At 42.4% G+C, this 25403-nt stretch overlaps 1 protein-coding gene across 1 annotated transcript in view; it reads left to right on the top strand.

Annotated features, from left to right (window-relative positions):
• Nucleotides 1-23990, top strand: part of PIK3AP1 (phosphoinositide-3-kinase adaptor protein 1) — a 45386-nt gene extending 21396 nt beyond the window's left edge. The window contains 15 exon segments of the mRNA XM_059821324.1: nucleotides 522-670; nucleotides 1538-1682; nucleotides 3257-3399; nucleotides 4548-4680; nucleotides 5428-5624; nucleotides 7905-8094; nucleotides 14377-14472; nucleotides 15919-16098; nucleotides 16928-16990; nucleotides 17977-18182; nucleotides 19756-19828; nucleotides 20251-20406; nucleotides 22144-22214; nucleotides 22402-22511; nucleotides 23606-23990. Coding sequence (XP_059677307.1) covers nucleotides 522-670; nucleotides 1538-1682; nucleotides 3257-3399; nucleotides 4548-4680; nucleotides 5428-5624; nucleotides 7905-8094; nucleotides 14377-14472; nucleotides 15919-16098; nucleotides 16928-16990; nucleotides 17977-18182; nucleotides 19756-19828; nucleotides 20251-20406; nucleotides 22144-22214; nucleotides 22402-22511; nucleotides 23606-23660 — 1967 coding nt within the window. The 3' untranslated portion in view covers nucleotides 23661-23990.
• Nucleotides 23991-25403: the final 1413 nt, after the last annotated feature.

Below are 25403 nucleotides of genomic sequence, written 5' to 3'. Positions count from 1 at the left end.
TAATGAACTTGGGAGTTGGGGTGAGCAAAATAAGCAGGATCCAGAAAACTAAAGATACTACTAAAAGGAAGGAGAAGTTGGTTTTCTTCATTTACTTTAGGAGAGGAAGACTAATGGCTGCTGCCCATCCTACAGTGTACTCAGAGCACAGCTGGAATCAGATGAGTCCAGTTGCCGATCATTCTTATATTAGACATTGACATAATAATTATCTAACATGAGAAGGGACTATCCATCTCAGCAAAGAGTGGCATTGTTGTTTGTTTTGTAAGCATGTTCAGTGCTACTCCAGCACTTCTGTGTCTTTGTGAATGTTCCCCAGCAATCCTCTTAAGGGAAAGAAAGAGGAAGCTCTGTAGTTTCCCGTTCTTCAACTAGATCCCCTTCTCTGAGCATTACTTTGAGAGGAATAGCAAGTTCCAGCCCACTACCACCCTGGCTGTTTCTCAGGATGGATGTGTATGATATGCATTTTCAGCAAAGGGGAGTGATCTAACAGGACTCTGTATGCTTTATTTTAGATTCAGGCTGTGACTCTGTGACTGATACAGAAACAGAAGACGAGAAGAACCCAGTTTACTCCCACAGACTTGCCATGAGTGAAGAATATGAATCATCCAAGAGCACTGGGGACCATCCGGTGGTGCAGCCTGACCGCATACGGTGTGGGGTACTGTATGTTCACTGCTTGGGCTACGTTCTTACTGTGGGTTGGTGCAACCCATTATGCTGCTCTGTAATGGACAGCTTTAAAGGCCTGGGAATTAGTTCCTGATTCCTTTTCTGTGGCCTTCCCTCTCAGCCCCCTGTCCTCAGTGTCTCTGTTTCATGAGCTCCCTAGGCCCAGAAATAGCTTGGTAACATGCAGTGCCTAGTGTTGTCTAGGCTGCAATGCCACTTATTGACAGATAGTCTCATTAATATAGCTGCTTGTCTTGTGTGCTGTGAGGCAGGTTCACACTCTTGACTTACCATCTTCCATTCTGATGAGATTTAGGGATGGCAAGTGGAGTAAGGTGATTGTAATGAACCAATTAACTCTACAGCCTGGATGCAGTCTAATATGACAGTTCTGGTGCATGTCCTGCAAGTGACATGCTCTGAAGAGCTTGGATCACGGCTTCCTGTCTGAAAAACAGGTTTTCTTAGTATAGCATTCCCTCAGATGGAAAAAGTCTAAGTTTCTTCCTTTGCTTCTCTTTAGAGCAGTGGGGCTGTGTTGCTTGATGGAAGAGACTGATAGAGTTAAAACGAAATCATTTTATGAATCTAGTTTTAATCAGTTTATAAATCTAGCTGATAAATCTGGAGTTTTATCAGCTTAATGCATGTTTCTGTGCTGGTGCAAGCGGTAACAGAAGCCACCTGCCCAGTTACTCCATGACTGGAAGATGCTCCTGAAAACCATTCAGGACCGTGAAAATGACAGATGATAATTTATGTGTTACTTGCAATGACAACAAAATCCCTAGAAAAGGGAATTAAAGTAAGTGTTCTTATGTTGTGAACCTGCATGTTGTAATGCTTTTTCTTTTAGGTGCAGACAACAGTTTATCTTATCATGCAATGTAAACTAGATGGCGAAGTGAAAACTGAAGTTGAATTCTCTCCAGAGAATGCATCGCCTGTGCGTGTGCTGGCTGAGATGGAGAATGAGTACACAGTCTCTGTGAAGGCTCCAAGTAAGCTGGGCTGTGATTTTTCGCCCCCCCTCCTCCCCCCATTGCTTCCTTTCTGTCTCTCTATCTCAACCTTTCTGTCCTGAAAAGTGCCAGAGGGATAAGCGTAAAGGTTGCAATGCAGAAAAACTTGAGGACAGGAAATCTTGAACTTGCATTCTCATCTGTAATACTTTTGTGATGAGGAACTGAGATAGATTGCTGCTTGGGGGCTCTGTTTTCCCCTCACCAGTGGCAGGGTTGCAGTGTGGCAACACCTTACTGGGAGTTCTGAGAGCAGATTGCAGCTTGTAAAGCACTTTGAACTTAACTGCATGTTATAACCACCACCACATTAGCATTGGCAAGGCACCAAGAAAAGGTGAGTGCTAGTACATAATTGCATGACTATAACAGCATGTGCTTAATGTGCGATGACATCTCTGTGATCAAAGCTGAAACTAGTTATCCTGGCTTGCCTTTTAATTTAGATACGTTCTGTCGCTCTAGATACTTACATTTACAAAACTGTAGGTTGTCTAAATTTTATGTTTGCTAAACTTTAGTTGCAAGATTTCAGAGCCTTACAGATTGATAGTAGTTTCCCAGCATGATTTTATTTAATCTACTTTGGTCTGTCCTCTTGAAGAGTCATTGTGCCAGCTCTGATAATAAAGATTAATAGTCATTATGGCAACTCCCATAAAGTCACTGAGGTGGATTGATTTAAAGAAGGTGACCTCACCCACATAAAAATGTTCGGCTTAGTCTGTTTTAAATCAAGACATGTAATTTAAAGGTGGACCTGGAAACTAACTTGCACTTTGAATTATAAACATGACCTTCACATTCATGGAGTGTACAACTATGTAAGCTCTGCAGTTTCTAACAGTAAGAGAAATATATTTTTAATTCCTTTTTCATGTGACTGGAACTATTTAATAATTTCCTGAGTTGTTAACAGCCGAGCATATATACAGGGAAAGATTAATTTCAGTGGGATTCAAATTATTTGTGTTTCAAAGAGAAAGTTCAGACCTGTGAATGCACATTGGACAAAACATCAAGAAGCTCCCAAGGTGCAGGGAGGAGAGAAATCTTGTGCATGGGTAAAGTTGCAGAGACGGAATTCTTTTAAGCTGATCTCATTCAGAGACTAGTGAGGCTGACAGGGGTTGCAAATCCCTAATGACTTTTCTGGTTTCTCTCCCCTTCTTCCCCAGTTGTCATATTCTATGGCATGGTTTAGAGACTGCTCCAGAGAAAGCCGGGGTGGAGAGATGTGAGGCTTGCTAGTTTGAGGTGGTGCACTGTTAACATTAGTGGTCCAGACTACTGTTAGCAGAGGACTTAGCAGGTCACAGGTGATGTGCATTGACATGGCTATGAACAAGGTAGTTCAAAAGTACTTTCCTACCAAGTGTTCAGACCAACATCATCTCCTTTTTTTCATGACTCTTCATGAATTCAGTAGAACAGAAACTGTTTTGTTATCCACCTGGCAGTATCTCCAGACTCCTCCTATCCTCAGGGTGTTTGATGCAGACTAATTCCCATTGTTTGTTCTTAATGGTGATTTCTTCTCTTTCTTTTCAAAGATTTAAGCTCTGGGACAGTGCGTCTGCAGATATATTCAGGGGACTTGATGGTGGGAGAAACAAGCGTCACCTATCATACTGACATGGAGGAAATCAGCAGTCTGTTGGCTAATGCCGCCAACCCGGTACAATTCATGTGCCAGGTAATGATTCCAGCAAACAGCTGCTTTGGAAGCCAGCTCTTTCAGAGGCTAGACAAGTGGACGTAAGCAAAAGTGCTTGCCATGAAGTAGCTCTTCTGAAATGAAGAAATGCAAGGTTATTTAGGGATTTTTCACATAACCTTGACATCCCATTTTAGCAAAAGCATGGGTGCTTTTTCTGTCTCTGGAGCAAATAGCTGGCTAAGGTGACTCAGGCTATTCAACTAACAAAAAAAATGCAATCAACACTCATATTTAGACCTTGATGACTTGAAAAGATTGGGATGACAGAACTTGATACAACAGAAAGTACCTTAAAGACAGAAACTGTTTGGAAATTTGTACCTAAGGGTTCTTGGAAGAAATGTGAAACGGTAGCAAGGATTCATACCAGCTGAATGAAGTAGAGTAACATAAAATGATGTGTTTTTTCTTAGCACTTATTTCTTTAAAGCCACTCCTCAGTTCTCATATCATATTTTGCACAGTTGGGGTATCTGAACCCTATTAGAGGGGTAAAGCTTGCACAAGCGAGTTCTCCAGCTGTGTTGTCTTGCTGCCTGCCTGCATGTCCCTGATCAGCCGTGTAGCAGAAGCCTACAGAGTAATGTTTTTAGTCACCAGCATACCTAGGGCAGGGGAGATCGTCTTTCCCTTTCTTTTTAGTTCAAGTTGTGGAGCAGTTGATACTGGGCTGTGCCTCTACTTGGGGAATAGGCATGCTTCACAGTCTTCGGCTAATAACCAATCCAAAAGCCAAACCCAGAGTGTACACCAGAGCAATTCAAAATGGGCTAGTTCATACTTAGAGCAGGAGTGACACTTCATTGGAGCAGTTTCAGAAGTAAGATTATACCTGTCAAGGAGGTAGGAAGTAACATTTTTCTGTGCTTCCAGTTGCATGAGTGACTTTCTCATTGTACTCTGTCTTGCTGTGGAGTGTACGATTCTTATCTGCTCAGATTAATGATGCTCTGTTTCTGGACCAGGAAGCTATTAATGTTCTTTGCTTGACCTGAACATTGCTACCTTCAGTGTTTATGCCTACTGTTTTCTGATATGTGCTAAATAAAGAAACACCTTATTAATCTCACCTTAACTGAATCTCCAGACTCCCCCAAACAAAATCACTTTCCATTTATCTCTAGGCCTTTAAAATTGTGCCATACAGCATAGAAGCACTGGACAAACTGCTGACTGAGTCACTCAAGAAGAACATTCCTGCCAGTGGCTTACACCTGTTTGGAATCAACCAGCTGGAAGAAGAAGATATGACAACAAGTAAGTTGAAAGATTGTTGTTTTCTTTTTAAACTTAATCTGTATCAGTTGTTTTACCTTGGAGTGCCTTAACACTGCAGTGTGTGGTGCCTGCACAGGCTGTCTCAAAAATCTTGGATTTCAGTCAGGAAGCTGAATTTCTGATGATGCCTATAGAAGGGGGATTACCATTTGAGCCAGGTAACCCTTTTTTTATTACATGCATCAGTCTCACTTCCTTGCACTGTGACAGATGCAGCTATGTAGACAGCTTCAAACACAACCAAAGTGAAAAGATGATGCTCTTCAAAATGTCTCCCATATTTTTCTCCCTTGTTCTTCTCCCAGTCCCATGTGGCACTTCTCCCCAGCCCAGTCCTCTTCCCCCAACCCCCATGACTCTGCTCTAAGGTGCACAGTGGGCACTCAGCAGTTGGATTGATGTGGCACCATGACACGGTTGCCTTACAGCAGCTGGATCCTACTGGAATGATGATCTAAGAGGTGCTTGCAAACCTGTGATCCTACATACATTAAGCTATTACAGTGCCAGATTCCCCATTAAAGATCATAGGACTCAGGCCTGGAGATGCACTAGATACCTCAGTTAATTTGTGTAGTTAGCTCCATTTTGAAACTGCATACGCATTTTTCAGGGCTTTCACACCTGCATTGGTCTGTGTGTTTGCTAGGAATTTTGTTTCTCACCTACTGACTGTTGCTGCTAGAATGAAACAGGTTAGATGCTAACAGGCTCCTGTTCTCACAGATCAGAGGGATGAGGAGTTGCCAACACTGCTTCACTTTTCTGCAAGATACGGGCTGAAGAACCTCACTGCCTTGCTACTTACATGCCCTGGAGCACTGCAGGCCTACAGTGTAGCCAACAAATATGGCCACTATCCAAACACCATAGCAGAAAAGCATGGCTTTAAGGACCTCCGCCAATTCATTGATGAATATGTGGTAAGAGGGAGCAGCAGTCCTTCTACATTGTCCCACAGCAGGTGTGGGTAGTGGCACCAAGCTTGGCACTTAGTGTTGTGGGAGCAGGAGTGTGATGGGGTAATAAAGGGTGTAATGTGGTGTGGTAGGATGTAGAAGACCAGCCACACTGAAAGCTTCCAGGCTGGAGAGTTGGGTGCATCTCTGGAGCTGGGGAAGTTCTTGGGACTTTTGCACAGAGCAAATAAGATGGAAGTAGAGACTGCCATGCTGGGTTTCCTTATCATCCATCCATCTAATGAAGTTTCTGCAGGGATGCGGTTGGTGCCTGGTATACTCTTCTAACCTCTGGTCTTGGCAAAACTACAGCCCCTATATCCCACTTACTTTAGGGAGTAATGTGGGAACAGAATATGGTTGGGAAGGTGCAGTCTGAGGTGCTCTCTGATTAGTCATAGTACAGTCTGGATTGCTTATTAGCTCATTCACAGCTGATCTGTGTAGTCTGCCTGCTCCACTTGAAATCTGTTTCTTCCTGTGTTAAGAGAGCTGTCCATACCCTACTTATTCTCTCTGGGAGCCCAATTCACAATTCAGTGCTCTTTGAGCTAATGCCATCCTCAGAAAACAGCACTCCGACTTTTCCAGATTATGACATGGATCTGACTACAGGTGCACCAGGCGATTGTTTCTGTGGGGTCCTTGGGTGTGCATGGGGTTTATCCTTTCTTTTCCATTTGAGTTGTTTCCAGCCTGTATGCTTCAAAATAACAAGCGGCTCCTTGACTCAGATCACATGAACTCTTGAGCAGATTTTATTTGCTCTGGCTTTCAGTTGAAAAGTTGTGCGTAATTGTCCCTGACAGTTCTCTGAATGGTGAGTGATAGATCTGCCAGCCTTAGTTTTTGCTGGTTTTGCCAGCCTGTTACAGTAGTGTTTAAGCCCTGTTTAGGAGGCATGGATGGTTCTTAGACTTGGGGCTTGCTTCTTGACATAAGCATGAATTTAGGGTTATACATTAGAGCTAAATAAAGGTCATTCCCTGTCCTGAGATCAGGCGGGCTGCAGAAATTGTAAATAGTGTGATTAAAATCTTTGCATTGGGGTAAGTGAGAGATGCTTAGGAAGTCCTTCCAACCTCTTATTGCTGTGCTGTGCTCCTCCCACGTCCTCCTCTCTACCAGCACAGTGATGGATCTGTGTTAAGAGTAGGTCCTGCTTACTGACCATCAAGCTATCTGTGCAGCTTAGTATCAGAGCACACAAATGATCTGCACCAGTGTGTCTACTGCAAGGTAGTGACTAGAAGCACTGCCAGTATGGATATCTGAAAATCCTGGTAAACCCCGTTACTCACCTAATTTTCTCTCTGGCAAAAGTTCCTCTGCACCTCCCTAAAGCACTGCATGAGCTACCTGCCTGACCCATTTTGAGTGCAGAGGGAAGCATGTGTAGACAGTTTTAATGCAATGTGCCCTGTGGATTGAAGGCCCATGAGGTGGTGGTTGTGGGTGGAAGAATATTTTGTAGTACTGCAACCGGTTAAGATGGCTGTGCTTGTGACATTTGGAACTTGGGGAGGAGGCTGGGATGAAGCTTTACATCTTGCTCCCTTGCATGGTTTGGTGAAGGTCTGCACTGACCTCCCTCTGCACTGCTCCCCCTTCCCCCCGATGTTGCAAATATGTGAGAAAGGGTTCTGCTGTCCTGTGAATCAAAAGTTGCCTATGTTACATGAACGGCTGCGTGCTGTGAGGTTTCCTGTTAATCTCACAGAAAAGGGTCTGTGTACTCCCACTCTGGGTGTTACGTGCTGCTGCTAATGCCAAGAAACTGAAACTGAATCTACACCAAAGCTGTAACTTTGCTTTCTTGTAAGCGTTCTGCCTGCAGCAAGCTTTCCCCCTTATGGTCAGCTACGCTTAGCCCAAAATAGCCTTTGACAAGCATTTGTACTGTTAGAATGAGCTTTGCTTATGTTCTAGGAGTTTGCAGACATCAGGTAGGACATGAAATTGGGGGGGCGAGAGGCTGTAATGGCTATTCAGAATGTGTCAGCACCAGCTTGTTTCACCTTCATTACCTATTATTACAACATAGATCTTGAAGGCTGGACCCAGACAGCTGTAGTGGGGATTCAATTCCTTTGAGAAGCCTTAGTCTTTGGGAGTGGGCTGCTTTTAGAAGTTTTCCATCCCAGTGATGGGAGAGTGAGATATCTTTTGCTTGCTTTGATTCTCCAGATTCTTTATTTAAATGAGACTTAAACTATTTTTTTTCTTGCCTTCCTTCATCTCCAGGAAACTGCAGATATGCTGAAGAGTCACATTAAGGAAGAGCTGATGCAAGGCGAGGAGGATGAGTCTGTTTATGAGTCCATGGCTCATCTGTCCACTGATCTGTTAATGAAGTGTTCCTTGAATCCTGGCTCTGATGAAGAGCTTTATGAATCCATGGCTGGATTTGTCCCTGGTGCTCCAGAAGATCTTTGTATGTATATTCACAGAATCGTAGGACAGTTTGAGTTGGAAGGGACTTCTAAAGATCATCTAGTCCAACCCCCCTGCAGTGAGCAGAGACATCTTCAGCTAGATCAGGTTGCTCAGAGCCCCTGTCCAAGAGGTCTAAGCTGCTCTGTCTGTCTTATACATAGTAGCGCCTCAGCTGAGTTTTAGAGCAAGGGCTGGTTTTAGCTTTTCTGCTGTCACCACAAGGCAACGATGCTCCAGTTCTGATGTTGGCTGGATGATAAAATTGCTCTAAACCTTTCTTTGATTGCCAGTGTACAAGATCAAGAGCTGTTTCCTCAGTGCTTTGAGGACTCCCTGAACCCTGCACAAGTGAATTAGCATTTGGAAGAGACCAGATTTTCTACCATGTCCTGCTTTTCTCTCCTGAGATCCAGGGAGGGAGGGACACTGACTTACAGACACTGGTGGAAAAGATCACTATGTAAGATGTGATTTTACTGACAACTGGGAAACTGAAAAACAAGAGCTGAGCTTTTATCTCAACAGCTTGAGAACCAAAGAAAGCAAACATCTAGAAATATGTGTACTGAAAAGATTATAATTGAAAAATCATTATTCTAATAATGCAATAAACTTGGTTTATTGCTAAAAATATAGAGCTAATTCTGATAAATACGCATATTTAACTTTTTCACCATTCCACTAATATTCAGTGAGACCAACTGCAAATACCAAGTTAAGTACCTATGCTAAGCAATTGTAAATTTGCTGTTTGTACTTATCTGCTTATTTGGTCTGGCTTCATCCCACTGATATATTTTTATGATTCCCATGACGAGCAGAGAATCTAGCTTATTATAGTTTAAGTACCTGTATAAGGACTTCTAGTTTTCTGCAGTTTTAAGTGTGCTGCCTCAGGGGAAAAGCTTCTTACCTAAACACTTTTGCTTGTAGACTATATCTGTCCTGGGCTGGTTTTCTCCTCTTTTAGATTAAACGATGTTACAAAACACATTTTATTTGATTATGGAGTCCAGAAGACTTTGTTGATTCTCTGCCTGAAATCATAAACTCTTCTCTGTGAAGTTTTGTTTGGCTGCTGCAGGGATAGTTTTGCTACCAAACCCAGGGTTATTCTGCCTTCAGGTGGAGATAAGCAGTAAGGCCAGTTGGACTCCTAAGGAGCAAAGCTGCTGTTGTTGCAGTAATGGGGGTGAGAGTTTCTAGATGTTTGGAAGCTCTGCATGCAATCAGTGCACCTCTGAGTGGGGTTGATTGACTAAGTCAGTGGAGGGGAAAAAAAGATGCTTAAAACCACTAAGCTCAACTTGTCGTCTTCTACCCCTGAAACATCCAGCTCTCTCAGAAACTATGCAGGGAATATTCCGTTCTTTCATGGATGCAAATCAAGCTCCCTGTAATTTACCACTTTTTGAACTGGACTCTGAAAAGCCTCTCCAAAAATATTCTCATATTGGTTCAGATTTAGATCAGAATTGCTCCCTGTCAAGAAAACAATTTGCTAGCCCTGCAGGCTGTTGATGGAAGAACTAATTGTTTTAAGGCACTTGTTTCTTCTTCCCTGCTGAAGATCACCACCTCCCTCAGTCTACTGCCTCAGCTGCTTGTGTGCATGTCCCCTTGCCTGTTTTTGTCAAACAAGCCACATTAAGTTAAACAGTTCAAGTACACAGGTTTTCCTACTCTCGCTTACTCTGAGTGACAGAGCAGGAGGGAGTTTGGCTGGTGTTTTGGATGAATACATGAAACAGAGCCTGCTTGGCTGACAGGCATGGAGATGGAGACCTAGGAAAGGTTGCCATGGGATGGGAAAGGTGGTGCATTCAAAGCCTAAGTCAGGCTGCTTTCCTTAAGCCTCCTCAGTGGCAAAGGCCCAGCAGGCATATGTCCTTTAGGGGAAGCTTCTGCAAGCGCAGCCGTATCAACATGGTGGCAGAATTCTCTGGGATCAGCACCAGAAAGTTCTCCTGGTGTGCAAATGTGCTGCAGGCTCTGCAGGGCTAGTAGGACTAGAAAGGTAAAAACCCAAGCTGTCCCTAAAGTAGATACTTATGATTCCTTTACTGAAAAGCAGAGCTGAATGAGTCTGCATTTCAAAATGTTTTCCTCATTGGTGAGATGCTGTATGTGGCTTATCTATAATACCTCAGCAAGGAATGTGAGTGTGTTTCCTGCTTCTTCTGGAGTTCTCCTAGTGTATTGCTCCTACACACAAATCTCTGTTACCTTCCACTCAGGAGTCTTTTACTGAAAATACCTGTTTTAATTATGTAGCCTGTTAGTCTTTGCCTGAAGAATATTTACAGCTTGTCTGAACAGTGCTTAAAATCTACCTGTATTGTAACAGGTAAGGTTAAATTGGCACAACGCTTGACACTTAGATCAGTTCTCTCAAAGTGAAGGTGTTTCAATATTATTTTAGAATACCAGCATGCAGGCAAACCCTCACTGAAATTAGTGGAAGTGCTGACTGGTTTAGAACTGCCATCACAAATAAAGGCTTCAAGCTTTTGTACTGACTTAAAGATTTGTGAGGATGAAGAACTCCTTGGGAAATCATAAACAACTCCTACTGAGATACTTTCTCCAGGTCAGAGTAGCCCTTATGTGAGGAGTTATGGCTGTGGTGTAGAGGACAGTACCTGGGCTATTTTAAGCGTAGCCATACCGTGACAGCATGCCCATTTATTGTGATCAAGATGTGCTTCCGACACAGTTTTTCAGAGACTGATCAAAGGAAGGTTAGATACCACAGGGTCAATTTGTCTGGCAGGAACTGGTTTGAGAATAAGGTAACACAGGACTGGAGCCATTGTAATGAGTTAATAGTAGTAGCAAATACTTGAATACCAGCGTGTTCTGTTAGTTCTTGTATTTTTCATCCCAGTTCTGATTTTTCAGTGCATTTTTATGTGTTGTTTTTTTCTCTCTGCATTTGGTCCTGGGGAAACATTTACAGAGAAAGTGCAGAAGCTGTGCAAGGGCCCAATTTTGCTTAAACTGATGCTGCATGAGAGTTGCACACACCTGTGTTGAGTTGCTAGTTGTCCCTTTAAGTTTTGAGATAAATGGTGGAATTAAAAAAAATGGAAAAGGTTTTGTTCATCTACAGAACACTGCCTCCCCTTCTGCTGGAGGGGAGTGTTCTTTCCCAGGTAGGTCTTAATGCCCTGAGCAGTGTAGATCATAAAGTACTCCTGACCAAATCAGTGGGAACTTACTAGCTCCTGCTGTTAACCTTGTTTGCTGTTCTTTAACAAAGAGGTTGAATTGCCTTATTTAATTTCTTATCATTAATTTAATTGTTCCCGCTTCAGAAGAGCACTTCTCTCTTACTACACTTTTCAAATACCTATAAAGTCAAACATAATTTTCCAGAATATGTTCCAGGTTGGTGCAGGTTGCAGGTAAATGTCATTTAGCTGAGTCACTCACACGCTGTAACAAACAGCAGCTGAATAGCAAAAAAGAGTTATCTCCATCATATCAGTCTGGTACTATGAACTACAGCATCAGATAAAGTGCTTTGCTTTTTCTGCTTTCCTTTCACTAGCATCTCCTGATTTTTGCAAAATGGAGTATTTTGAGTAGGCTGGAGTTGTGTGCAGGGGGGGGCTCTGAGAGCAAGGACTTTTGAAGGTGCTGAAAACCTGTTTGATTTTTGTGAAGATTAAACTGCCTGGTTTGTGTGTGTGTTACTATGCTGTTTTACTTGGGGAAAGAGTTAGGCTGTATTTCCTCTGTCCAAGGTCAGACAATGGCAGTGGCCAAGGGCTGGTGGAAACAAGTCTCTTGTCTCTCTCAAGACTCTTAGCCCTGTTTCCATATCTGTGAACTCTGTGGACACTCAGACCCTGGATAATGTGAGTTTCATGCGGAGATTTAATCCTAGAGAGTTTCAGCTGACTAAAATCTATTGTCCTGTAATTTGCAGACCTCCAACACCTAAAGAGTAGATATTAGTTCACATAGAAATAAGATGTGATGCCCTTATTCTACTCTTTTGCATATCCTCTCCCTCCTCCACCATTTTTCTCTTGAGACCAAGCTTTCAACACTGTCCTCATGAATTTTTATTTTTTCCTTAGTTAATGCAAGAAACATCAGCCTCCTTGTCATCCCTGAGCAAACTGAGGAATTGTGCACAAAAATATAATTGCTTATAAAGTTCTGAGTTGTGATTTATGTCAACACATTGAAGCCTTTGTCTTGCATAATAAAGGACTCGTGTCTGTAAAGAGGTAGCTTGCTTTGTGTGCAGGAGTACCTGGCATCCAGTGTTTGCAAATGTTTAAAGAGGGAAGGGTGTTACTACTTTCTAAAGGGTGCCCATGCATAGATATTTTAGCTGTTGTGAAGGGTCTGTAGGTCATAACTCGTCTTCTGTATGTCTGTCTGTTCTCGGGTTGGTTGAGCTCCCTTCTGAAGCCTTAAACCCTGCAAAGGGAAACTGAAACTCTTTGAATAAATGTATTTTAGCTACTAAATTCTGACATCTATGAAATATTTAACCCTCTTACTGCTAACCCTTCAGACCAACTTTCCCCAGTAGCCTCAGGAAAATCTGGGGACCTTTCTGGTGATACCCAAAGTTTGAGTGCGCCACCTTCTTGTCACTTCTGTCTCACTACCCTGTTTTTGCAGCAAGTGGAACAGGTGGTGTCATTGACGAAGTCAAGAACTTCTTTTCAGTTTTGGTGCATGGGTCAGATGTTAGGTCTCATCTGTATGCCATACAGATGCCCATGTGCAAGAGGGTAGCGAGGTGGCAAACATGTCTTCTAAGGAGAACTAATTAGCTGATGAATTTAGCTACAATGACTGTGTGATAGAAAACAAACCCTGCAGTATCCTGTTGCACTGCTGGTTTAGTAATCCTGCAGAGCACAGCCAAAACTGGGAAGATACTGTTCCCTCCACAGAGGATGAAAGGAACTTTGCACACCTGTTACATTCTCTTCTACCCCCAAACCCATAAAGAAGGGGCTTTTCTCTGGGCTTGTATTTGCTACAGGTTCATTTCTAAAAGCTATGTTAAAAATAATCAAGGTGGCTGCAAGGTGGAAAGATCACTCTATAGAAAAATACAAGTCTGTACTGCTGATTCTTTAGGATGCTCAAATGTCAAATCTCTGCTTCCATGTAGTGCAGTGATACTTGTGTGAACTTTATATTAGGTTGGCAGTGAGCAGATTAGCTTCAGCAGCATGCAACTTGGCATGGACTGCAGAGGTCTTGAGAAGCTGCAGTATTGCTGTGGCTATGCTGGAGGTATTCCTGTGAGGTTAAAGCTAGGTTGGGTGCATTCATATGACTGTCCTTTGACAATTATTGTTTAAAAAAAACCCCACAACATTCTAACAAAGCAAATTCTTGCTAGAATATTTTTATCCTTTTCTCATAATCTCCTCAGCTTTGCAGGAAAAAAGTAAGAAAGGTCATCAAATATTAAAAAGAAATTTATAGATAAATATTTCATATTCTCTCATGTAACCCAAACAATCTAGTTTACATAGTAATAGACATTTCACAATATGCCTCAGCAATTCACTTATATCAGTAAGCCTCAACAATTCATTTATATCAGTCTTGGTTTTAATATCATTAGGAGCATGGTTACCCAACATTTTATTTTAGTTTTAGGATTAGTTTTAGGGTTACAATGAGGTTGACCCTTTTTCTTAAACCAGAATTCTTCATGTCGAAAAAATGACTTGACAAAGTATCTTATTGTTTGCTGTCACTCCTTTCTCAATACTAAATTATCATTTAACCCTCTAAACACCTTCCAGTCCAACTAATTAACTCAGCCAGCTGTTTTGACTTTTATCCAATAAACAGAACAAATACTATCTTCTGTGTCATGGGCAAATTGCCCTTAATGTATTGTTTTGCCAAGTCACAGAGTTTCCACTCAGTTTGGCCTCTCAGGAGCACTGTGCAGAGGCCAAAACCTTCACCTGGCCAGCACACTCTCAATAATAGCTAATCCTCAGTGCCTGCTTGGAGCCTTGTCAGAACTTCTCAATAAGCAATGTTAGTCACCCTCAAGCATAAGCATCGGGCAGCTGGCAACGATTTGTGCAGAGTGGACTGAACATAGCAACTTAGGAACCTTTTCTGAGGCAAATGTCTGTTCAGTTGCCTGGCTTCCTCTTTGATTTTTCACCATAGACTAAAGGTCCAGTCAGAAACATCACATCATTTTATTATATTATATTACATTGTTCTACATGTTTAAAGGCATAATCAACAGGTTCATCTTTTTGATTTTTTTCAGATGTAGAGATGCTTCAGTCCAAACCAGATACTCCAGTTGCCGGAGACGAAGTTTCTCTAACTACAAAAGACTCAATGCTCCGCAAGTTTTTAGAAGGTGAGACCTGTTTGAAGAGAGGGATGGCAGTAGCACAGTTAAAGCAATTAAATGGAACTTGAAATTTCTCCTTGACCTGTTAAGGATAGGAGCTAGTCCAAACTGTTTGACATGGACAGCTTTGCCTTAGTGGGTACAAATGAGGCACAACAGAAAAAGCAGCTTGTGAGGTGATTTCACAAACGCAGTTAGTTTCTTACCAAAAAGAAAGAGTGATTTCTAGTTCCAGTCCCTGCTTACCAGTGAGTGCTAGCACACAGCTGGTATCTATTCAGGAATGGCTGTCTTTTGTCCATATCTTAGTGATGGGAATTCATTCTGGCATCCATATGTGGGTGCAGGCTCCACTCATGGGCAGAGGCTGAGTATAAAATAGAGCAGCACAAGCTAGTGATGAATTTTAGCATAGGTGCTTTATTCAAAAGTCCATCCATTGAAAGCAGAAGGCTGGAAAGGGGAAAAGAACTGCTGGCTCCCAAACCTGATCTACGCTGTGCCTCTTCAGTGTTCCCTCTGCCTTCTCTGACCAAAGCCAGACCGCAGCTCCACGCTATCCCCACTGAGCGTGATGGTGTTGTCCAAGCCTTTTCCTGACTCACCAGGTTCTATGGGATACAGGCTCACTTTTTGTGGGTGACCCAGCTGGACTCAGAGCAAGATTAAGTCTGGGGCTCTTAACATCTTCTTTTTCCCTGCCAACACTGATGCTCTGGCAGTCTCATTGCATTGACTCAGCTAGGTGTTTCAGTATCACTAAAGGAAAGTCAGTCCAGTGGTTAGGGTATTCACTTGTGGCTTGGTAACAGAGTAGGGAGTTAGTCCAGGGGCTCTTAATTCTTTTTGCTAGCATGTAAGAGGGAAACTAGGTTTTACATTTTATGATTTTGCAGTCACGTTAGGAGTGAGAATAAAATGGAGGTGATGAGGTGATATAATGGTAGCTGGGCTTGTTAAGTACAAATGTGCGTACCCAGCTCCCTCTGAGACACGTTGTTCTGAGATCAAATATATTGTCAGCAGATGGCAATTGCTCATTTCAGGCAAAGGAATAATTGTCTGTAGTACTTTGTAGACCACCACAAGTAGCTTTTGGAAACCAGTGCTCTGTTTGATTTGTTAACTGTTATGATATGTTAATTAACTGGAATTAATTGAACTAACTGTTCCTTGAGTTCTTAAAAACAGTTATGAGATTTTCCACTATGGTTTCTTCACCAAAACAGATGGTACAGGGTTAGTGGCAAACACTTACATGCTACTAGATGTTAATGACTTTATCAAGTCCTGTCTTGAAGGGCTTTGGCACTTTAAGTCACTGCAAAACTGGATGCTTTTGCCTGTGAAATAGCCAGCTTGGTAAGAATGTGGTACATAGTGCATCTGGAGGGATCCAGTGTTCAGTGAAGTGGCCAGGTTGTTTTTCATACAAACTCTACTCTGTTTTAGGCAGTAGCATGGATGTACCAGATTCAGAGGAAGGAGTTTACCAGAAGTATGGTGAAGATGTATACTACTCAGTGGAACAAGATACTTTTCCACAGGAAATGGCTAGCAGACCTCCAGTTCCTGTTCCAAGACCAGAATCCAGCTCTCCACAGCCAGACAATGAGCTGTACATCTCCAAAAGTGAGTTGGCTCCCAGGACCTAAACTGTAGACTAGTCAACTGTAAAATGGCCTTGACATGGGCTCCAGTTTCTGAAGAAATGCCAAGAAAATCTACATGTTTCTGAGACCCCTGGATTATTTGGCTCTGGAGCCTTTCTTGCTCTATCAGAGCTGGGTTACCTTTGGGATTCAATTTCAGATCTGTTTCTCATCTTCTGCCTACTGTGAAAATGTGGGGATGTTGTCTCCTAAGGTCTTGGCCTGAGCTTGCTCTTAATGAAAGCAGTAGGATGACAGATTACCCCCAAATGGTATAAACAAATCCAACTAAATAGGAAAGATCCTGATATTATAAGGACACGATCAAGCTAATGAATTGAGACATTGCTGCTCTGTAATGGTATCATTGATGAAATAGCGTTTGTATAGGACATGATTCTATACCTCAATACCTCCCTCTGAGGTGGGGCTTAATTGAAATTGAAGAAACTTGTGCCTCTTAATTTTCTAGGCAGTTTTGGAAATTTTCATCACATTTCACAAACAATCTAACAAGAACTACGGTAACATGTGGGAGAGTAATTTTCAGTGGCTCCTCCTTGCCCCCATGACAGGAATGTGGGGAAAGCACATCCAGATTTCTCTTAGAGGTGGCTGAGCTAAATTCTTTGAGGTCAATAGAAGGGGAGTTCTACTGTACAACTCCTTATCTTGTTTTCTTCAGTGGATTTAGTAGGGTAACAGAAGCTGTAATGCAGTGCAGAATTGTGTATGCTTCCCATACTCATCTGTGCTATTTCTGTCTTCATGAGATGCATTTCAGTATCTAAAGAGTGTTTGTTTTACAGTTTTTGCACAGAAAGCTCAAAGACCTGAGAATCTTTATGTGCCTAGAGGAAGGGTTAAAAAAGGTAAGTCAGAAGTTCACCCTGAAAATCTTTCCAGTAATCCAAAAGCAAATCTGCTGAGGTAGCTTCATTTGTGTGAAATGTGACAGAATAGTCTGCTGTACAAGGCTCGGGAGATAATAGTCCTATATGAATGACCTAACCTTTCTGACCTTATATGACATTGGAAGCTTTTTATAATTGCAGAGTGTGTGTTGGGGTGCCCTTTTATCACATGCTGTACATATTCCCTGACTTGGAGTTTATCCTCAGTCAGGATCATAGTGATCATTGAAGTCCTTTTTTATGTTGTGACTCATATTACCTCATGGAGTCCATGTCCCACTTTTGGTCTTCTGGATATAGCCACTGCCTGTTGATCATTATTTCCTGGGATTTAACCTTTAGTGAACTGCTTGCCATTGATCTCTGCACTTCCAAAACTGTGCCCTTATTCTTTCACCTCTTATCCTTGTACACTATCAGAGTGCCAGAACAACATCTGAGTTTTTATCTCATGTGTTGGGAACTCGTCTTTATGTTGCAAATGAGTTTCAAAGAGCCAGCATCAGTAGGATGAGTTTTCACCTTTCTGCTTCTGGAGTTACACTGCACAGATTACCTAGGAAGAGTCTAGCTTTGTGACTGCCAAGGTGAAAGCTGTCTTGTGGATTGCCGAGGAGAGAGATTTTTGCAGTGAGGAAGCAGAGCACTTTAAGGAGTACATTTCGTGCTGTTCACTTAAATTACATTTTTAAGAACAGAGGTTATCCCTGGGACATACTTATGTACAAGGCTACCTCTTAGCTGAGCTTTTAGCCCTGACAAATAGCAGGATGGCATAAGGACAAAACACTCTTATGGTTAGGGAAACTTTCAGTCTGTAATATTGATTTTTTTTTTCTTTTTTTTTTCATCTCTGCTATATCAAGGGTGCTTGAGTTTCTTTGTATTCAGTGAGGAGGGCAGATGCCACAATTTCAGTAATATTCTTGGTGTTCTCTCTTCAGAGACTATTGTCAGGCCTGTAAGGGACCTGTCTCAATCAAGCATATATGATCCATTTGCTGGAATGAAAACGCCAGGTCAACGGCAGCTGATTACGTTACAGGAGCAAGTGAAAATGGGCATACTCACCGTTGATGAAGCTGTACTTCATTTTAAGGAGTGGCAACTGAACCAGAAAAAGAGATCAGAATCATTCCGGTTCCAGCAGGTACAGGCTTATTCCACTGCTTTAAGAAATACAGCTGTCTCTCTAGGTATATTGCACAAGCTCTTCAGTGTGGGTACATTTCTTTCCTGGCTGGAGCAGGAAGACTGCTAACACAGTCCCCCAGCTAGCAGAGTTCTCTCCTGACACAGAGGGGCTGTTCCCATACAGCAGCAAGCAGGTAGCTGTTTTACAGATCTGTTTGTCTTGCAGTAGTATTGTTAGTTTTTGGAGATCTGCACACTAGGAATTGGGCCAAATGCAGTTGGCTAAATTACCTTTCTAGAGGTCATCTAGCACCTACCTGCTGGCAGGGGCCTTCCATGTTGAACATTTAGCTTGTCAGTTCTCATCCATTTCAAATCAGTGAAGACTCAGTGTCCCAGAGGCTGTACTGGCTTTAAAGTCCTGTCTTGTAGATGGTCTGATCCCTCCCTAGGTGTTTGATGGCTCCAGGACTACCTGTTCTTTGCAGCTGGGCAAGGTCTAGCAACAGTCATTAGTGAAAGCACAGTGTTTGGGTGGCTTAGCTGAATGAGGGAGTCATTATGTTGGCAGCAGCAACATAATGACTGGTGAAACTAGCAGTCATAGTTTAAAATTTCCATTCACAAGTTAGAGTGGGGCTCCCTCTTTAAAACCACTGCCTGCTCTCACACTTGAGGTGCTGGTCTCTGGTGTGGGATGCTGGTTTGGGAGCTGTCAGAACAAAGCCAAGACTTTTCTCCTCCTGATTCTCCCTTGGAAGGGTTCTCTCTATGCAGAAACAGTCAGAGGAATCCCTTCTTCTGTCAATAAAGAATGCAGTGCTACTTTAGTAGATGCCTGTAGCAGTGATGAAGTGGCATGCTCTGTGCCCCATCCCATGAGCAGCTTTCAAGGTCTCTGCTCCAGATCTTGCCTCATGGTACAGCAATTGCTCTGTCTGCTTTTCCACCTATTCAGGGATTTCCTTCTCTTACATATGTACATACTTCCCTGCTGGAAAGGTTGTCTTTTTTTTTTTTTTCCCCTCCCCACCTTTCTTTACTGTTGTAAGGTGCAGTATTCTACCACACTAGGGTGAAGAGACTTTGCTTTCAGTTATGTTTCCAGGTGTCCCCTCTTGCTTCAGTGAGGACATCCTGAATTCTTTCTGAATTGTCTCTCATACTCTGGGATGCGTGGCAGCTTCCTCTGTCCTTGCAGTCAGAATTACCTGTTCATTAGTACAGAAAGGACTGTGCAGTTACTTGAACGTGGGTCTTGTTTCTGTGCCAGTGTCACAGTGGAAACAGGAAATAGAGGGAGTTCTAAACCAAATGTGCTGCTTATCCACAACTGCCAGTGAGTCTGTGAACTTGACCTTAACATATACAATGAACATCTGAAAAAATTTGGCTTCTGAAAGGCACACATGGTTTTCTGAAGGGAATAGATTAAAACCTGTTGACATGATTTGGACTTCAGCTAGGTCTAGCAGCCTTTGTTACAGCTTGGTTGCAAAGTTAGCTGAAATATAATATTGGTATTGCCAGAAAACTGATCATCTTCCTTTATCCAAAGCCCTGAAAATAATATCTTGTGATGTTTTTAGGAAAATCTGAAACGGTTACGAGACAGCATAACCAGGAGGCAAATGGAGAAGCAAAAAAAAGACAAAAGTGCAGGTAACAGTGTCTGATTCTGATATTCTCTGGTAGTGAAGGAGCTAACAAAATTAATGGTCTCTTCAGGCAGAAATGTCTCTGTGTGCATTGTAGTTATGTGGTATCTTAATACTCATATCCATGTGCCTGTTGGCTAAAATATAGGGAAGTTGCTTTACTCCTCAATTTTCCCAGACTGAGGAACAGATGCCCACATCTGTGGAGTGAATCTTGATTCATTCGTGTACAGTTATGATCGCCCTTACATGATTGTGTTTAACTTTGTTCTGGGGTGCAGAGCTGTCTCTCAGAGGGTATACTTAGAATCATGGAACGGTTTGGGTTGGAAGGTACCTTAAAGATCATCTAGTTCCAACCCCCCTGACATGGGCAGGGACACATACTTGCATAGACCCTTCTGAGCTGTTGATTTTCCCTTCCAGATTTGGAAATTACAGTACCCATTCGACATTTTCATCATATTTTGGGGAAACCAGAATGTGGAATATATGAATATGCCCCCAGGAAAAATGTTTACCCACCAAAAAAGGGGTTAAAGCGAGGAGACTGGAAAACAGAAAGCACATCCAGCACAACAAGTAAGCAAACCCTGACTGTCACCCTCTCTACAGAAAAGCTGGATGGAAAACACTTCCTCAGCCTGACTCTGGGGTCAGCTCAGTGGACAGTTCCTGAATCCCAGTGCTGAATCCCATCACCACCCCAAACCCTGCATGTCTCAGGCTGGCTGCTCTCAAAACTGTAAAAGCAACTCGAGGTAGATCAAGTGGTTTGGGCATCTTGTGTCTGCATCTTTGCAGGATGAGAACCTGAAAGCTGAGAGAATGATTCCCTTGAGCCTTCTCAGGGAAGGCAGATCACCTGTCTTCAGTTCTTAAAAGTAGATGGCAGCTGCTGTCTTAAAAAAAGGATGCTCTCTTGCTGTGACTCTCAGCAGGCACTGTGCTCTTCTGGTCTGAAGGGCATAGTTATATTGCAGGCTGGGAACCAGTCTCTACATGTTTCCTCAATTGTTGTAGATAAAGGACAGCACTTTTCATTGGTAACTGTGGGTCCTGTTGAGTGACTTGGACAGTCTGCACATTTTTATTATCTTTGTTTTTTATTAGGTTTAATTTGTGCAAATTAAATCCCTGCATTCTTGCTGTTACTGCAGACTGAGCAATTCTTGCAGAAATCATTAAGATCATTTTGGTCCTCTGAAAGGAAAACTGAGTCCCAGTGAGGTTACTACCTTTGTGGCTCTTAGCAAGTTATAGCTGGCACGCATCCAGAGTAGGTGCCAGAGGCAGATAACTGAGCTGGTAACTTGCATATACGCAGTTGTGAGAGAAATGTTAACAAGCCTGCAGAGTTCACTGTGTGCAGCTTGGCTCTCTTTCCTGTGGCATGACTGTGAGAATGGACCCTAAGACAGTATTTAGCACTCTTAAGTGCTGCTGTTTGTACCAGCTGATTAATGAGAGTTATCTCACCAAGGCGAGGGATGGACTGCATCTTATGAGAAAACCCCTCTAGCCTCCATTTCAATGTATAGGTTTCTGAACATTAGTGTCCTAGTATTGCACAGCCCTATAGAACATCATTTATTTATGACTGCAACCAGCCACAGCGGTGTAGGATATGTTTGTGAGTTGCTGTCACCTTCAGAGATAGCATGACTGATTGCAAAAACATTCCCTACTCTGAGCCCAAGCAAGTTAAATGGGTTTGCATAAATGGTTGCTGAAGGTTGTTTGAACAAACTTGTCATTTTTAGCTCTGAAATTGACAAGGAAACATTCCTGCGATGAGTAAGGATTTTTGTGGGAGAGGGGGTGGTAAACAGCTATTAAGAACAGTAACCTCTCAAGCAGTCCCTTATTCCAGGAATGAATGTGTGACAGTGCTCAGAGCCATCAACTTCCACGCAGTTGTTAAGGTCATGGGGACTGATAATTTAGATATATGTAAATGTTGGGTGTGTAACACTCGTGAAAATATTTACCGGACTTGCTAGCTGATACTGGCACTGGATCCTTTCAGTTAGATTATGGTTGTGAGTATTTAACCAGAAGCCTGGACTTAGGGCAGAAATCTGCTAGAAAGAAGGCAAAACTGAATGGTTTGGCTCTGTGGTCTGTCTTGTATGAAATGCCATTGTTTGGATCCTGAACATGTGAAAAATAACAGTGGAAATAAATTAAACTAAATGAGCATTAAATTATGTGTGCAAGAGGTAAGCATGAGATTAGAAGGAATCCTGAGTTAGTGATTTGCAGTTAAAACACCAGGATTTAATAATCAGTTTGTTTTCTCTTGCTTACTTGCTCCAGGTAGTGCAAGTAACCGCTCCAGCACTCGGAGCATACTGAGCGTCAGCAGTGGGATGGAAGGGGACAGTGAGGTAAGCTCTCACCTCTGCTATATACTAGTTCACTCTTCTTAAGTACATGGCTTTGTTTTCATGCAAAAGAAAAGGAGCTCAGGGATGGCATTGCATTTGCAGAAATGGCAAAATGTAGCCACTTCTGTTGTCAAGCTAACAAGAACCAAATCCTGCTGGTCTCTAACCTCTTTTCTTCCTTTTGTAGGACAATGAAGTCCCAGAAACAACTAGAAGCCGCAGCCCAGTTGCCCACCAAGCAGAGAGGATGCCTTTCCCAGAAAGGCCTCCCAGAGTGCCTCCTCGAGGTGCAAGCAGGTAAAGCTAAAATGCAGCTCAAACATGAGCTTTCAGTGAGTCAGCATGGAAACCTTGGGCAGAAAACAACGCAGGAAGTGAATGTGCCTTTCAACAAAATCTACCAGACTATTATCTATAAACACACACTGTTTGGAATTGCAAGATCTTTGCTTCTCATCTGTAGCACTTGGTGGAATTGGTGTCCTGGTTGGTGACATGCCTATTGCAATGCTGTTACTGTGGTTCACGCACTGCAAGGGGCAGCACTATTGAAGCACACATCTCTTGCCATAGTAAGACTGACCCAGGTGGAGTAGCATCCTGCCCCTGGCAGAGATTTAGTACCTGATCCTCCTGAGAAGATCCTCTTGGAACATACAAAATGTAGTGCAGAGGGAATTCCCTTTTGGCATTCCCTTAGACTTTTTTTCTTTTTACAAATTTCAGATCTTTCCATAGCACACTTGTTTACATGTATGATTGGCCTCAAAGTAGGAACTGCACTGGTTTTGTAAAAGGTGTTGAGGAGTTTTGCCTTGATTTGATCAGACCACCACAAACTTAAAGTAACCTGTAAACATTCCTTTAGTCCAACCAGTGCAAGTCTATGGAGTCCAGGCCGCAGAGGTTTATCTAAGTACAAATGCTAATAAAATTCTCCAACTGTTAAAATAATAATTACTAATGTGTGGGTGCAGTAAGTTCTGTATGTTGACTTGGCTCTGTCAAGAATATAGCTGGAATGTATCTGTAGTTAGTTTGAAAAAAAGATTTTTAATTTTTTGATCTCTTCCTATTGCTCTTCATCTAATTTTCAGGAGAAAGCTACTATACTATCAAAGTTTAACTCCAACCATATATTATAGCACCTCTTTCCAGTAATAGTAGAATTACTGCAGCTGAAGAGCAGAATAAATAACTTGGACAGGAACAGGGCTGTGGCACCTTGGCATCTGCTCTGTTGCTAAATCACTGATAGCCTATTTTTCTTCTTGTATGACTATTGCTTGCACAGTATTCTTAGATATGATGTTGTTGCATGCAATGTGTTCCAGAACCTTATTATTTACTATTTTTTTTAATGCCTTTGTATTCTTTGTCTTTTTTTATAGGCCTGTAAGCTGTGAAGGCTTTTACCCTCCACCTGTGCCCCCAAGAGGTCGCTGAATCTCTCAACATCTGTGGAATATGAGATTTTTCTGTTTGTATGTGTGTTTGTACAGATATTTTTGGGTTGTCTTAAATTATTTATAAGAGGGAGCCAAATGTTTTCTTCCCCTTCCTCCTCCCTAAAGCTCTGGTGACTTTTCACATGATTTTCAGTGAGACTTCTTGGCCTTCTATAACTTTTTTGCTTGGAAGAATTTTGGTGCTTTGGGACTTCAAGAAAAAGTATCATGGTTGAGAAGAAAATCGCTGATGTGTGTCTTGGCAGCCCTGCACCAACATGAAGTTTCCCTTTGACCGAGAAGGAACACATGTCCTTTTAGAAACTAAACCCTGATAAGCATTGTTACCAAAACCCTTGATACAACTGTCAAGGGCTTGACTGGAAAACATGCTTGAAAAAGTAAAGAAAATAATTTGTTTGAAGAATTTGTTTGAAGAACACTCATTACAGCAGGAGCAGGTGAATGTACTGCTGTTTGGTGTAACATTTTGGGTATGGATATACTGATCTTTCAGAAGGTGTAAAATCTCCCTCCAGCAATCATTAAACCATGGGAGGATGAGAAGTTGTCTTTATTCAAGAATGTATTTTGCATACTGCCTTGCAAATGCCTTTTCCTTTCCCCTTCAATTCCTGAAATGGACAGACAAGGTGTTGTGTGTGCTGCATTTACCATGAAAATTCCCAAGACAGCTGGTAAGGGACCTGCTGTATCAGAAAACAACTGTACTTAAACCTTTTTTGGGGAGGGGGTGGGTATGTTGTTACTTGAAATCACATGAGTGACCTCTCAAATTGGAGGAAGGAATTGGCATCAATGCTTTGCTCTGTATCTCTTAACATGTGTTCATCGTAGAAGCAGTATGAAGGTGTTTCACTTCATGCTCTGGAATAATATAGCGAGTCTCCAAGTATAAATGCACACACCTCACGAATACCAGCCATGTAGTTAGCCTGCTGCAGTGGAAACAGGCAGCCTAGGGGCCGAACTTTGCTTGCCCTACTCTTCCTTTCTAGCAATGCGAATCTGCAACAGCTGTGTCCAACCTTTTGTCTGCCTGAAGGCTTACAAACTTAAGGAGAGCTTCCTGGTTTGGGTCTCTGTGTTCCAAATGTAGAAAGCATCTAAAGCAGAAATTAATTTTGATTCTTCATCTCAAGGGACTGGAATGATGGAAATGAGGTGTTTTGGGGTTTTTTATATTTATTTTTCTTCTTCCAGGCCTTGCGATCTCCCATGTACATCCTGGCCCTTGGGGGATAAGTATAGGGCTCTGGTTGTCCATGCAGATGGGAATTCTGCAAGATAAAATTCAGGGTAGAGAATTAAGCATCATTACCTACTTGGTTTTAAAGCCACTCCCCCTCTTCCAGCCCTGAGAGAGACATAGATACATCTGTATTAGGTGATCCCTCAGGTACAGGTAGGACACACAAAGCTTCTGTCATGTAAGCTCCCCTTAGTCTGTATGAGAGCAGGTGATAAGAGTTGTAGCTCCTTTCTTTTGCAGGGTGGCAAAGCCAATGTGTGGAGCTGCAGGAGTGACAGATGGCAACTGTGACTCAGTCAGCACTGAGTGAAGGTGGAGAAGCCCCTGCTGCTCTCACGAGGTGTAGGCATAAGCTAAATTATCATCTACACATTAAACTCCCAGGGCATGACTCCAAATGCAGTTCATATAGCCTCTCCTTTTCATGACAGAGGGATTCAGGTGTTGTGCTGCAGGCCTGTAGCTACA

This window comes from Gavia stellata, chromosome 9, assembly GCF_030936135.1.
Source record: "Gavia stellata isolate bGavSte3 chromosome 9, bGavSte3.hap2, whole genome shotgun sequence".
Taxonomy (NCBI): Eukaryota; Metazoa; Chordata; class Aves; order Gaviiformes; family Gaviidae; genus Gavia; species Gavia stellata.
The sequence above is the reverse complement of the archived record's forward strand: the minus strand, read 5'-3'. Positions and strand labels throughout refer to the sequence as shown.